The sequence below is a fragment of the Protopterus annectens genome, chromosome 6.part1, assembly GCF_019279795.1.
Source record: "Protopterus annectens isolate FY-2018-M chromosome 6.part1, PAN1.0, whole genome shotgun sequence".
Classification (NCBI taxonomy): Eukaryota; Metazoa; Chordata; order Ceratodontiformes; family Protopteridae; genus Protopterus; species Protopterus annectens.
Genome location: NC_056738.1, coordinates 133,292,449 through 133,308,276, shown reverse-complemented (window position 1 = coordinate 133,308,276; position 15,828 = coordinate 133,292,449). Strand labels below are relative to the sequence as shown.

At 41.3% G+C, this 15,828-nt stretch overlaps 1 protein-coding gene across 3 annotated transcripts in view; it reads left to right on the top strand.

Moving 5' to 3' along the window:
- Positions 1-15,828, top strand: part of GPR155 (G protein-coupled receptor 155) — a 782,878-nt gene that overhangs the window by 563,328 nt on the left and 203,722 nt on the right. For all 3 annotated transcript variants that reach the window (XM_044075558.1, XM_044075557.1, XM_044075559.1), the window contains exon 11: positions 7,269-7,370. In XM_044075558.1, the coding sequence (XP_043931493.1) occupies positions 7,269-7,370 (102 nt within the window). The remainder of the gene's footprint in view (positions 1-7,268; positions 7,371-15,828) is intronic.

Below are 15,828 nucleotides of genomic sequence, written 5' to 3'. Positions count from 1 at the left end.
CACACACACACACACACACACACACACACACACACACACACACACACACACACACACACACACACGTCTTCCAGTCCCAAGCATTCACTGTTTGAATTAGTACATTTCAGATTTTTATTTTCAGAATGGTCGCTGTACTAATCACAACCCTCCCTATAACTGCCAAACACTCCTGGTTTGTGTGCTTACAGTGATAAGCATTCCAGAGCTACTCAGATTACTCTTTTGCTAGATACTTATATATTAAGCTTATTATTCACCTTAAAATTATGTTTTTTCAGCTCTTGTCCCTGCAGAGGCCGGCCTTCTTTGTTCACTACACTGTCTCCACTCTCCACTCTGCCCCTATCTCTGCCCACCCCACATAACGTTAACCTTATACCTAACCTGATCTCTCCCACACCTCTTTTCCACTTATCACATAACCCCCCTAATTATTCCCCCAGTCATACCATAGCTCCTAACTACTCTTTTCCCCACCCATTCCAAATAGGGCCATATAATGCTTCATCCCCTAAACTCTAGCTGTCCTGCTCATATTCATTCGGTTATCACACTGCAATCAACCACCATCATACCCATCACTACTATTACTATGATCTCACTTCTGTGTCCTAACAGTAATCACAACTCTTCAGACACCCAACATACCTCCTACACCCACCTATACAACCACAACACATAAACCACATTTATCAAATTACTCGGACAGCCACTCTAGCTTTTTCACAGCTAATACCTCTGTACTATCCAAAATCAAAATTCTACCTCTCCAAAGGCACCCCCAGTATCACTTGTATGGGGTTGGGAGGGTGGCCTAAGTATGGGGTTGGGAGGGTGGCCTAATGGTTAAGGTGTTTGCCTTACAAACACAAGGTGCAGGGTTTGAGTCTCACAAGGGATAATTGGCTAAGCTTAAAATGGCTCACAAGGGCACTTAGCTTAGTACAAATCTATGAACCTATGAACCACCAGCAGGAACTATACCATTCTTATAAGTATAACCCTCATAAATTGCCAAAGCATTAGATCTTACTGCGGTGATATACAACCCAGCCCAGGCCCAACCCTTCCCAGCCCCAGCAAACCTAGCAAATCTCTCATGCTGTCAACCATAAATCTCCAAAGCCTTAGAAACAAGATACCTGTACTCCAGGCATAGATTTAACAACACAACCCTGATGTTAAAGCAGCCACCAAAACCTGGTTAAAATTGTATGTAAAAGACACAGAATTTCTCCACCCTGGCTACTGTTGTCTTAAGAGCCAATTGGCCGCACATGAGAGGAGGGGGAGTAGCAGTACTCTTCCTTGGCAAATATACTTCGCTACTCAAAGCCAACACCCAACTTCTCCCCAGCCAAAATACTAATCTCTATATTAAAACTTAATCATAAAAACAGTTGCATAATTGCTCTGTATATATTCTTCCAGGAAACAACATACCAATATTAGAGAACATACTTGCCTGGACTTCCCATAACATAGATATTTCAACCATTGTACTAGGTGATGTAAACATTGATTATCTATAAATTGCCCAAAATAACCCCTCAAAAAACATAAACCTTTACAACTTCTCCCAGCTAATTCAAGACATCACCAGACTCCACACAAATAACAGTTGGGGCTCTACAGTACAATGGATATTAGTGTCCAACCCTAACGATATCACCACTGTAGGCATACTACCTAATACCATTAACAACCACCACCCAGCTTATATCTTACTCAGAAGTATATATATCTTACACAAATCTTCCCCAACCCCAGGCCAACACCAATACAAATCAACCAGAAATTTGACTAAGTTCCAACCATCCATATTTAATGAAACCTTAGCTAAAGTGAATTGGGCACCCCTCACATCCTTACCACTTAATGAGGCAGTTGAGTTCTTTAACTCAGCATTCCTAGACATGCTAAATAGGCAAGCACCCACCCACCAAAAACAGATAAAACATAACCATGTAAGCTGGCTCTCAAAATCCACCAAAGAAATCATGTCCACAAGGGATACAATCTTGAAATTGTGACATAAAAACAAAGACCCCCTCCACTCTACTACAATACAAGCAACTCTGTAACTAGGCAGAACAGATAATAACCAGAGATAAAAAAGCCCACTACCTCCATCTACAAAGCAAACATAAAGATAATCCCAAAACATTCTGGTCCTCCATTAACCAACTGTTAAGACCCAGCCTCTCAAAGCCACCCATCCCCTGACCCAGACAAAAACCCCAGCCAAACTTGCCACCCTCTTCATTTCCTACTTCATTGACACCATAGCTAACCTAACCACCATCTTTCCAACAGTTAGCACCACCACCACCACCAAGACAGCTGATGACCAAATCATGCCAGAAAACAATCCTACCCTCGACTCCAACCTAAAAGTCTCCCACATACCCACTGCCACAATAAAAAAAGCTTTTACTTATGCTAAAACCCTGTACTCTGTTCCTGACAAACTACCCCACACTTCCTGCAGCTAGCTACAAACTCTGTAGCTTAACAGATCGATTAAAGAATCCCTAGTCCCAGACATCTGGAAAAAAGCATACATTCTCCCCTTACACAAAGGCAGCACCAACACAGACACCGCAAACATTTGGCCCATAGCAATTCTCTCACCCCTCTCTTAAATACTGGAAAAATGCATCCATGCCCAACTCTTCAACCACCTGCTTGAAAACCAAATTCTGTCACCCACTCAGCATGGCTTCAGACCACTACACAGCACCACTACTGCTCTCCTGTCCTTCCTAGATACAGTCAACTGGGCATGGGATTTAGGCAAAATAATCACTTCTCTTTTCGTAGATGTCTCCAAATCATTGATACTATTTCCCACACCATCCTCCTCTCCAAACTCTCCACCCTCCACTTTTCCCCACCTACCCTACAATGGTTCAGTAGCTGTCTCTCCAATAGGCAATAATCTTACTCTCCCTTCCTCAATACTTCCACAGGGGTACCCTAAGGCTCCATACCTGGTCATCTCTTATTTAGCATCTTTAATAACAACTTTCACTCCACTGTCCCACAATGCCCAGTAATCCAGTATGCTGATGACTCTACAATAATATGCACTGCAAATTCCAGCTCTGAACTCCAGCAAATCACCCAGAATGCCCTCACCTCTGCTGAATCTTGGATGCTTAACAATCATCTTGCCCTAAATCCAAACAAAACACTAAGCTAGCACTTTTTACCCCAAAGAAAACCACTCCCCTAGATAAAAACTCTTCACTATACAAGCCCAAGACAATACCACTATAGAGGTTGTCCCACACACTAAACTACTATGCATTATTATAGATGAAAACCTTAACTTTGACCAACACATAAACAGTAACATCATAAAGACACATCAGAAGCTCAATATGCTCTACAGGCACCAATACGTTCTTAGCCTCTCTACTAGACAGCCTTGCAACCACCATTTTATTACCCTCTCTCCTTTATAGTGCCCACTAATATCCAAAATTCTGCAAAATCCAAACTTGAAATGTTTTACAATAAAATAGCCAAATTTGCCACCAAGGCCACATTCTCATCCCACCACTGTAACTTACTGAAACAATTAGGCTGGCTAGAACTCCCCCACCATCTCTCATTCACACAATTAACTACAATGGACAACACTGTCTACAGACCCACAAACTGTCCTGTTCTCTCGACACTACTCACCCAATACCAACCCAGCAGGCAACTAAGATCTGAAAATCATCTACTTCTAAAAGTAGAAAAGTCCACCATACCTGCTGGTCAACTCCTCTACTCCTTCACCATCGCCAAACTATGGAACTCGCTTCCACCTTATATAAGAAAAACACAGGCAGCACCACCATCATCAAACGGACACTGAAAAATCACCTCAGCTCTTCCTGCTGTATAATCTAACCTGTTCTTTCTCCTTGTATGATAACTGAACTCCTATGCTTTTTGCTACTGCTGACTGATATTTTCTCCATGATTATTATTTTTATCACTTGTTGTTGGTACTGGTACAATAAAATCTATGTTTATACGTCTATGAATGAATTCATCTGGCAACCCAAAAAATTCCTGCTTTTATATGTATATTCTGTATATATTACTGTAATCACTATCTGTAACACTGTATCTACTTTTGTACCGATTATTGTTTAATATTTTCTGTATCTGTGTTCTTGTGTGAGCTTTTCTCCTTGGGCCTCCACTGAAAATGGGCTCTTTTAGGCCCAGTGGACTTTCCCAGTAAATAAATGCAATAAATAAAATAAATAAGGCTAAGAAGGTGTTTGGACTATAGGTTAGAGAGTGAGTACTGATCAAGAGGAAGGGATATGGGACAGTTAATTGAAAGCCTAGCTCTGTTAAGAGTATTCAGTTGTCTAGAACAAAAGATCACCATTAAAAAAGTGATAATTAGCAGGCCAAATCAAATAATGTGTTACAACTGTAAGAATCAGTCAGAGAGGTTTGGGATAAGGAAATAGAAAGATAATTGCAAAGGAACAATTGGAAGAAATATGTTGGACTCCAGGTATGCAACAATGTCCAGAAAGTTTAGGATTTCTGCAGGGAAGTACTTGTACAGGTGCTTTTATACTCCAATAAAACTGCAGAGGATTTTCCTCTGGTAGGTAGAAAATGCTGGAGATGAGGAAGGGAGGGATAATTAGGAATGTTTTTTTGGGGGGAGGTGTAAAATATTGGCAGATGTTAAAAAATCCCTACAGACCCTACAGAACAATTTGACAGAACTCTTGTTGGAGAAAATGCTGCAATTTTTGAAAACCAGGGTTAACTAAGAAAGTAATTTTGAGCTGAAGTATAGGATCTGAATTGCCTAGACACAGTAGGGCCTTACTATGTTTAACGTTACTGGCTGCCAAAAAACAAGTGGAAGTGGAATTTAAAATCTGTAGCAATAATAGATGCCTTGAAAATTACAAAGGAACTTAAAGAACTGGAGGAGAGAGCTTTAGAAAGGAGAAGGAGCAAATTCCATTGGGATAAATGGAATTTGGTGGAAGCAATATTTGCAGAATGATGATCATGAAGAGGAGTGTGATTTAGGTATAGGCAGGATTTGAGTAGCCTATGTAATGCTGTAAATCAGAAATGTTAAAATGTGTTTACTTCTGGACAATGATGGTACAAACTGTTATGGTTTGCTTTCTTTATAAACTTGTGTAGTTTAAAAATGTGATGATTTAATAAGGATGTTTATATTTTTTTCTCTTTTTATGGTAGATTGCTTATAGTAACCTTTGTAAATATAGCATTTTTGTGGATTCTTTCAACATATCTATTTAGTATTTCCATTTATTTGCAGATAAGAGGTAAATGCTTTCCTGATGCACAGCCAAAATGATGTAGCATTTGTATTAGAAAGCAGGTGAAGATGAGCTAAATAAAATATGTATACTCTTGAGTAATAGGAGGTAGGAAAAGTGAATGACACAGATGTGGTATACCAAGGGTACTGGCATGTTCAAAGAGGAAAATACCTTTCAGAAGAAAAATTGTGCAAGTCCTAGAGTGGCATTCAATGAAAAGAGGAAATGAGAATGAAGTTTTTTGAAGATGTGTTTTATGATGATATGAAAGAAGATAAATTGAACAGGCGTATATGGTTATTAAGGAAAGCCTTCTAAAGGAACTGGTTTAAAAAAGTCTAGTAGAATTTAAGAATGTATTTCAGTGTCAGTCACCACTATCAAAGACTCTAGGAAGCAGCTGCAAAGTATGCAATTACAACTTAATCAGCTGATATGGAAATCATCTGGTTAAGAGGAACAAACTTCTCGTATGTGTTGTCAGATTCAGATTATTATTTTTTTCAGTCGAATGTCTCAAATGTAGTTTTTCTCGTCCCCCAAAACACGCACATAGATGCACATACACACAATATACTCAAGTCCTTTAAGGGCCTACCTTCCCTTATTTGAACATTCATGCCTCCATTGCCACAAGAAGTTGAATATCAGGTCTCTCAGGCTGTAACATTGTGTGGTGGAGGATTTTTGTATTGACCTAGCCTTGCCCCCCCCCCCTCACCCACATGTTTGATCTACTGAATGTTGTGGCCAGAAGCATAGCTGGCTATACCAGTACTCTCAGCCATTCCCAGTAACTAGTTCCCCTACTCCCTCAATTCTTCAAGTGAAGACCAAAAAAAGGGCTTCTGTAAAACTTGCCCCCTCCTATTTCAGCATTTGAGGTCCTGTTTCCGTGTCTTTCCCCAAAGCCTCCTTCCTCACAATGTAGTAAAAAATTATATATTTTTTTTCTTTTAAACTGCAGCAAACTACTTGCCACAAAACAACAAGCAGTTGCTACAGTGTATACCCTGTATTGAAGTGCTGCAGCTCTATGGTATTTAGTTTAATTTTTTTACTGTAGCAAACTGCTTGCTACAAATGTGGACAGTAGCTGCTGTACTTTAGACCACATATGGAGTGCTACCATGCTCATGTTTGACTGCAAGTGCAATACTGGGTTTTAAAAGCCGGTACTGCAGTCTGGATGTTGGATGGCCAATCAAGCCAAACACTTTGTGCCCATCATGTCCCTCCATTGCTATGCTACCGATTGTGGCAATTAGAGTCGCATACTTCCAGATGCTCACAGCTCTCAAATGCCCACATTTAACCAGTCTGTCTTTACCTGGATGCAGCAGTGCAATGACAGATTACAAGGAAGCCACCATAGCTTCTTCCACAAAAGATGGGCTAGCCATAAGCTATTCTTGCCCTCCCAGGTTGGCCTTATAACACCTAACCCACTAAGCAAACACAGGTTGCTGATGTCTTACAATTTGTCCCACTCTTCTGTCATTTTTCATATTGTTCTTTGAGAATATCACTCATTGAGGGCTTTGCACCAGCCTCGCTTAGTATGCTCCTCCTTCTGCTTTGTTCCTGTTTTCCACTTATATTGTGGTATGGGCTGAATGGGTAGAACTGGCACACTTGGTATTCCCTTGTTTCTGTGACGCACACAATCTCTTTATTGATGTTTGTAGGAGTAACACAGCTGGATTCTTCTTATTTTAAATATTCAGAGGCACTGGATTATAATATATTATTTAGGTATTCTGCCCATGGAGAATAGCTGTAGTAAAACATCAGAATTTTTTTTTAGATTTGCAGCCATTATTTTAATGTAATATATCCTGATGAAGTTATTTCTTTAATGTAAATCAGGCATTACTGTTTCTTTTTGATGATTTGAGAGTTTTATTAGTATTCATTCCCTTTCTCTTCTTGCAGATTCATGTGCCTGCCAAGTTGAAAATGGCAGTGTGTTCTGCTCATCAGAACCTGTATCAAGCATGACTTTAATTGCAGGTCACACTGATATAGAAGATGCAGGTAAAGTTTATCAACATTTTGATGTTTTGTTAGCCATAGCAAAAATTCTTAAGTAACCATCAAATGGGGTGTGTATTTCAGTATGTCGTAATGTACAAGAATGTATCGACCACAGGCCAGAACTTGCTAGAATCTTCATCAGCAATATACCCAAAATGGTGTCTGTTCTGTCTTTACAATTTCTTGTGTAGCATACAAGTTTATTATCACAGAGTTCCCTTTTCTTCTCCAGTCCTGAACTAGCTGTAGCACAGACGCTTATACTGCTGTCAGCTTTCATTTATTTGTGAAGCATCACATTTGTACATGCTTGCATGTTTTCTTATAGTACTGATTCTTTTTGATTTGGTCGTTTGTATAAAACTGCTTTTGGGACAGTACTGCAGGGATTCTTCAAGACGTCTTTGTTAAAAAAAAAAAAAAGAAAATATTTCATCACATTGCAGACAATTTTAATTTTATAAGAAACTAGACATGTTCAATGCATACATCATTGTTGCAGTAGCCTAAGTTAAATGGATCCTACCTTCATGACCAGCCGTGCAAAGCTAAATGCCACCTTCCACACACTCCAACTGTCAAGAGCTTGAGCAGGGCTCCATACAAAGACAGTTTGAGCATAAGAAGCTTCAGAGTTTTTTTTTTTTTTTTGCCAGCAAAGAGCAGGCCCTCTGGAACTATTGGCTGGCTAGCAGTCCTTCAAAGCCAGGCAGATAAGCTCCCAGTTGAGGAAAACCTTTTATTTTTCTGAAGAAAATGTGTGTTTTTCTGACTGAAATGAATGGATTAGCTAGGAAAGTTATTATTGTAATGGTGTGTATATGTAAATGCTTATGTGGACATTTTGTGTGAAAAGTTATATTTTGTACAGAATTTCTATTCAGGTTTTATGTTTTTCTGTATTTGATACATGTTTACTGTACTTGTGGGGGACTGTCAGAACTTTATATACCTCAGAACCACTTGTTCTCTACTTTACCAGCTCATAAAGGCTCCTCTAACTTATTTAGAGGTCTCGTTCTCACCTTACCATTGGAGAAACCACCAGTCTCCACAATCACGGTTTTATCTTCTGCTGTCTGGAAGAAGAAGAAAGTTGTCTGAGAGTATTTGTTTGCCAGGCTTGATCCTGATTCAGCTCAACTGCTGGTGGGTGGGTAATTCTGCTGCAGCAGCAGCTTGTTGTTCCCATAGCACTGACCTTTTTCTCTTTTCCTGTTGGTGTAGCATGTGCAGCCACCAAAGACCAGGGAATCCCCAATCCACTATTGATGAGCAAGGGAGAACCACAATTGTTGGTCTCAGGGGAAGGGGTAGGTGAAGGTTCTTCACTTAGCTGGAATAAGGAGGCTGCTTCTGGGGCTAGAAAGCTTGCTGAGAGTCTGTCCTTTTCCAGGGAGTTACCCAGGAAAATTAAACATGCTGAGAAAACCTTCCTGTCTTCTATTCCTGTTTCTATGGACAGGGAAGCATTACTGGGACTTGCTAAGGGATTAGTTGGTGCTTTTCACTTGCCTTCTGCTTCCTCAGGCAGTAAATGGAAAAGAGTTCCCTTTCTATCTGCCACAGATGTTCAGCCCGAAGAGCAAGCATTACTGTGTGTGTGTGTGTGGGTGGGGAGGGGGGGGGGGTTGTACTTCAGGAATTTCTTCACAATCTGAACATTCTGATTCTGAAGAAGGTATGATTTCAGATGTCCATCCTGAAGGTTTATCCTTTTAAGAAACTTTATTCAAGATGAAGGAAGTTTTTCAATGGGAGCAAAATGAAATTCCTGTCATACACAAAATGTATTATGATTTGTTTCTTTGACATTTTAAATCCTCCCTTAGACAAAGAGGTTCTGTTTGGGCCTGCTGCAGCTCAGGTGTTAAAAAAGTATGATGAAAGGAGAAAGTTAATACAAGGAGCGACTCAGATTTTTGGGCCCTCCATTTTCAAAGAAAATAAAAATGTTTCCTTTATTTCATATTCCTTTTTCAGTAAGCCATTTAAACAGCAAGGTACCAGCAAACAGGATTTTAAAAACATATGGCAAGGAGGTCCCAAAAATAAAATAAATAAAAACCCTCAAAAATCAAGGACAGTCCTCTGTCAGCATGACTGTTGGCCTTCTCAGGCCTCTATGCATCTTGACAACCTATCATTCTTTCTGATACTTCATTTTCCTTTGTAGCAGCAGATTGTTAGTCAGATGAGTTCTGAATGTATTTCAGCAGGATTACACTTGTCAATGAGAATCCCTCCCTCCCTAACAGGGAATTCCTCCTCACTGAGTGAACTAAGTTTTTCTTTCCCCCCACTCTGTACCAGATACTGGCACACGGAGTTGTGGAACCTGTACCACCTCTCTGTCACTTGGGCAAAGGCTTGTATTCAAGGATTTTTCTTGTACCAAACAGGAAAGGTTCCTCGAGGCCTGTACTAAACCTTTCCTTTCTAAATCTTTTTGTCTAGATTCCAAAGTTCAAAATGTTATCCCTTCTTCTCTTCCTCATCCTCCTCTTCCACAAATTCCTCCTTCCTCCTCCTAATCCCCCTGTAGTCTTTATCGTAAAGCTATATTTAAAGGATCCCTATAATCACATTCTCATTGGCAAGTAGTTCAGGAATATTTTATTGCTTGTTGTGTCTGGTTTACATTAAAAGTTTTTTGTCTTATCCTTTGGACTTTCCATAGCACCCAAAGTATTCACAAAGTGTGTTGCTACAATCTTTGCTTATTGCAGGCTTTTGATTTGGAGCGCTTTTGCAAGGAGGAGCGGGCAAATATTGCCAAGCCAAATGTGCCATGCTGATAGACTCCAACCCAAGAAGACTGAATGCTGTAATTAAAACAAAAGGTGCTTCAACAAAGCATTAAAGGGTGTGCACAGTTATGCATCCAGCTTATTGTACGTTTTTTTATGTTTTATATTTTTTCCCTAACAGATCTGTTTTTCAATTGAATTGTACAGGTTATAGGTCACATTAAAAGTGGGAAGACTTTTGTGGTCTTATTTTTTTATATCACAACAACCTGGCATTTCAACAGGGGTGTGTACACTTTTTATATCCACTGTATATCCCATGGTAGGTTAGCCTAAGCACATAATCATGTGGTACCCCACTGGAAAGGAGCTACTATTGGATAAATTACATAAAGATTTAATTTAAAAAATCATGTTAGGTAACTGTAAAACAGTCTGTGTCTGAGAATCGATAGTGTGATAGTTTCCTTAGTAGTGTAGAGTGGTCTACTGTTTCCTGAGTATGTTTTAGATCTGTAAAGAGTGCAACAGGGTAGGCAATTTTCTGTATATCTTAGAATTTGGTCAGTTAAAGAATAAATAGCTTTGGTAGCACTGTATTTCAAATGGAATCTATCTTTGAGAGAATGCCATATTTGTTGATGTATTCATGTGTTTAGTCATAATTGTTGAAGAATTTTGTCTGTGGCAGAGGTAGGCTATGGGGAGATAGTCATTTGAGTGCTTAGAGTGTCTGTAAATTGGCTGAAATTTAACATGGCTTGAAATTATGTGGCAAGATTCCTGAAGTAAGTAATAGTTTAAAAAAATATAGGCTAAAGGTTTGCTTTATATGCAACCTATTTTTAAGATCTTGTGGTGAAAAGTTAAGAGATAGGGTCATAATTTGTTTCCATGTTTTTGTAATAATTCCTGAATACTTTTATGGTCAAAAAGCTTTAAACCAGAAGGATGAATTAATTGTTATTTTATATAAAAGAGTGTTAGGAATGAGCATGTGGACATCACTGTAAAGGTTGTACCAGACTTGAGGTAAAGTAATAGTCTTTGAGGGAGCTTAAGCACCGGATGGCCGTGGTGGTGCAGCGGTTAGTGTTGCCGCCTCACAGCAAGAGGTTCACCGGTTCGATCCTCTGCTGGGGTGCCTTCTGTGCGGAGTCTGCATGTCCTCCCTGTGGTTGCATGGGTTTCCTCCAGGTGCTCCAGTTCCACATCCCAAAGACATGCTGTAGGTGGATTGGACACTCTATATTGACCCTAGGTGTGTGCCTTCTGTGGAAGGTTGGGCACCGGGCTGGCAACTCGACACTGTAAAACTCCACTGCCAATCATGAGTGGACAGCTGATCCGCTGTGGCGACCGCTAACCGGGAAAAGCCGAAAGAAGAAGGGAGCTTAAGCACCCTGTGATGGTTTTGGAAATTCATTTTGTATTAGCAAAGGCTCTTATTGTCTTCCAAGAAGGTTTTATTGCTCTAAGTAGACTGTCTGAAGTCAGCTTTGTTCTCGTTGTTGCTGATTTGGCTAGTAGTTTTCATTTGTTGGTAGAGAGTATATGTTGAAGAGTTATATAGTTTTGTTTCTAGATTTTCAAAGTTATAACTCTTTATTTTAAAGGTGATTTCAGATCTGGGATTAACCGAGAAGCTTTGTTATATTGTAGATGTTCATCGTGCATACAGCTGCAGTAATCAGAGATGGGTTTTCTGCCGTCAGGGTCCTCGGTCGGCCGAATTCCAAAGTCTAGGTCCGGCGTCGGTTGTTGTTGCTTTCTTTCCTGATGTCAGTGCGACAGGGGTATATGACACAGCCGACGCCATTTTCTTCAGTCTTTTTTGCCGCGCGGTGCCCGAAGCAGAAGCAGTTCGCAAGTGCCGGTCGGCCAGCTCCTGAATTTATGAAAAATTGGAAACCGAAGTCTTCTTTAAAGCTAAGTACCCCGTTGGGGAAACTTTTCTTGCCTCAGACCGATGTCAGACAAAGTTAACAATTGTATTTCTTGTGGGAAGCAAATACCGCATAAGGATTTCCATTCCCTCTGCATACCTTGTTTAGGCCCAGACCACGACATCTCGGGCTGTCGCTTTTGCGCTACTTTCAATAAGCGCACTATTAAGCATCGGGCGGAGTTCGCCCAACACTTTTTTGGTAAAGCCTTTGATTATAAAATGTCGTCGGAGACTCCGACTACCATTTTGTCCAAAAAACGCAAGGACAAGGACTGACACGCGAGGTCCGCGGTCTCCACCGACACCACGCCAAAACCGGCTACACGTGGTCCGGTTCTCAGCGAGACGCCTACGCAGCCCCTGACTACTGACGACACTTCTTTGGCGGTGTCTTCTGTAACCGAGACCGCAGGTACCTCGGCCCATACCCAGACTACAACCACCGAAGCCACTGTGAGTGTTGAGCCTCCTAATGTGGACAGGTCCACTTCCACCCATGGTGTCTTTAGACCCTCATCTTCCTTTTCCATAAAGGCCTTTACTAAGTCCAAATCAGCCATGCATCCCAAGAGGCCTGTTGCACAGGGGCCCATCTCCAGGCCCTATGTCTAAAAAGCAGATGCTAAAAATGGCTGAGGATTTAATTACTCTTATCAGGGGTTCACAACCCCCTCCAGACAAGAGACCCAGAGTGGAGGAAGATTCTCCCTCTTCTGACCAGGGCTCCATTTTTTCAGAACATTCTGATGTAGAGGAACACTCGTACTCCCCTTTTGAAGATTCTGATGCAGAGCAGTCCATCCCTTCTGTATCTCCCCCAGAGGATTTATCTTTTGGGGAAACCTTTCACACCTTGAGGGAACACTTCCATTGGGAAGGCCAAGACTTTTCTGATTCTAAGAAAAGACTTAGGGAATTTCTTTTGTTACCTCAACACAGACCTCTGGCGATACCTCCTGTCTTGGACATACTTGATGATGTTTACTCGGAGGCTTGCCTTAATCCGGATTCCCTGCCTCCTGCCCCAGTCAAGCCTGATAGGTACTACAGAGTTCCTAACTCTCACCAATTTCTTTACAAAAGCCATAATGCTGACCCTGAAACCATTTCTCAAGGCCCCAAGGGAATGAAGGCCTCTACTGCTAAGAATCCACTACCTTCTGAAAGAGAGTCTAGATCCTTAGAAAGGTGGGGAAAAAGATATATACCTCTGCTACCCTAGCCATGAGGGCCTTAAATTGTCAGTTCCATATGCTTAAATATCAGCAGTTTCTGTTTTCACAATTAAGAAATAAAATGTCTCAACCTGAACAACCAGAGTTGAAGGAGTTGCAGGATATGATGCATAGTGCAGAACAAGTGGGTAAACACACCTTACAATGTGGCTATGATGCCCTTGAGGCCTCAAGTAGAGCTGCTGTTACAGGATCAGTCATTCGTAGACATGACTGGCTTAGGGAACAAATCTTGCCTGATCATGTTAAAGCTAAACTACTAGATGCTCCTTTACAAAAGGATGTACTATTTGGTACTAATGCTGAGGAGATACTACGGAAAATGGAAGAAAAAGCTAAATCTATGCAAACTGTCAAAGTTTTTCTACAGGTTCAGCCACCACGTTTTAGCAGAAATTGGCCTTCTAAAAACTGGTCCTTTCCAGCCACGGACAAGCCCCAAAGAGGTAGATACAGGCACACAAGAGGCAGAGGACAATCTCAAGGATCATATAGAGGCAGACAATGGCAAACTCCAGCACCAAGAGGTGGCGAAGACAGTGCGCAACAATATAGGAAGCAAACCCAATGACTTCCTCCTTTTCATGCCAAGCAAGTCTCAGCTGGCAGCACCCTTGGGAGGAAAGCTAGCATTATTTACAAGAAATTGGCATATTATCACAACAGACAAATGGATCCTGGACATTATAAACAGAGGCTACAGATTTCATTTTCACACTCTTCCAAAAATGAGAGGCATGCCAAACCTGCCACACAATCAAAGGGCAGAGGCACAAATACAAATTTCAAAGCTCATGGACATGAAAGCTATTCAAGAGGTACCTACTCACGAACAAGGTCAAGGTTTTTATTCCAGATTATTTCTGGTACCAAGGAAAGGAACCGACTGGAGACCCATTTTGGACTTATCCATCCTAAACACATTTCTACTCGTACCAAAATTTAAGATGCTCACATTACAGCAGCTTCTTCCCATGCTGGGCAAGGAGTTTTGGCTGGTAACATTGGACCTCAAGGAGGCATACCTGCATGTCCCAATCAGACAAAGCTGCAGAAGATACCTCAGATTTCTTGCAGGTTCAATCCACTATCAATTCTCTGCATTGCCCTTTGGCTTATCTACTGCGCCCAGAGTATTCATGAAATGCCTGGCATCAGTAATTGCCTACTGCAGACTTCAAGGGATACAAATTTACCCTTATTTGGATGACTGCCTGATCCCAGCGGACAGCAAGCACATACTTCTGGAACATCTGGCTTATGTAACACGGTTATTGAATTCTCTGGGATACACAGTCAACAAAGAGAAATCCAGGCTAACACCATCTCAGAAAATAACTTTCCTGGGTGCCAACTTGGACACAAACACCCAGATGGCCTATCTCACGCCAGAAAAACAGGGGCAACTAACTCAGTACTTCAAAATACTAGCAAATTGTACCAGGCTCACTGCAAGGAAAATCCTGCAGGCTCTGGGCTTCATGGCATCTTGCATTCTTTTAATCCCATGTGCAAAGTTGCATATGAGGAAACTTCAATGGTACCTAAAAAACCTATGGTCTCAACACAGCCACAGTTTGGAAACAATAATACCAATAATCCCATGTTTGCAAAAGGAATTTCTATGGTGGGCCCAAGCATGTCAAACAAACACAGGTCTTCCATTCTGCAAGCCTAAAGCAAATCAAGTCATCACAACAGATGCCTCAGACTACGCCTGGGGGGCACACATGACAGACAGGTGCATTCAGGGCAAATGGTCCCAAAAGGAAAAGCACCTTCACATCAATCAAAAAGAAATGCTAGCAGTGATAAATGCAATTACAGCTTTCAAGGACCTCCTGCATCCAGGGCAATTATTGATAAGAACGGACAACACCACAGTAATGTGGTACATAAACAAACAAGGAGGAACACATTCATACCCCCTGTGCAGGCTAGCCATGTCACTTTGGAACTTGGCTCTGGAATGGCAAATCGAGCTTCAAGCACAGTACTTGCCAGGTTTGAAAACATGCTGGCAGACAATCTAAGCAGAAATATGACAGACCCACACGAATGGAAGTTGCATCCTCAAGTGTTTACAAAGATAATCCAAGCGTGGGGAAGGCCAGACATAGATCTCTTCGCCTCCCACAGGAATCATCAATTGGAAAAGTTCTGTTCATGGACCTTTCATCCAAAGGCCTGGAGAGTGGACGCCCTTTCTTTCAGTTGGGCAGCATGGACAGTTTACGCTTTCCCACCTTTGCCTCTTCTGCCCAAGGTGCTCTTGAAAGCAAGAGCAGATAGACCGAAGATGATACTGATTGCTCCAGACTGGCCAAGACAACACTGGTACCCACTCCTGAGGAGCCTAACGCATACTCCTCCCTGGTCCCTACCTCTAATGCCTCTTCTACTGACTCAGCACAGCTACAAAACTCTTCACAGTCAGCTGAAAACACTCAATCTCGCTGCATGGAAAATTCCTTAACACCACAACAGACCCTACTCTCCAAAGAGGTGCAGGATGTCATTTTGGA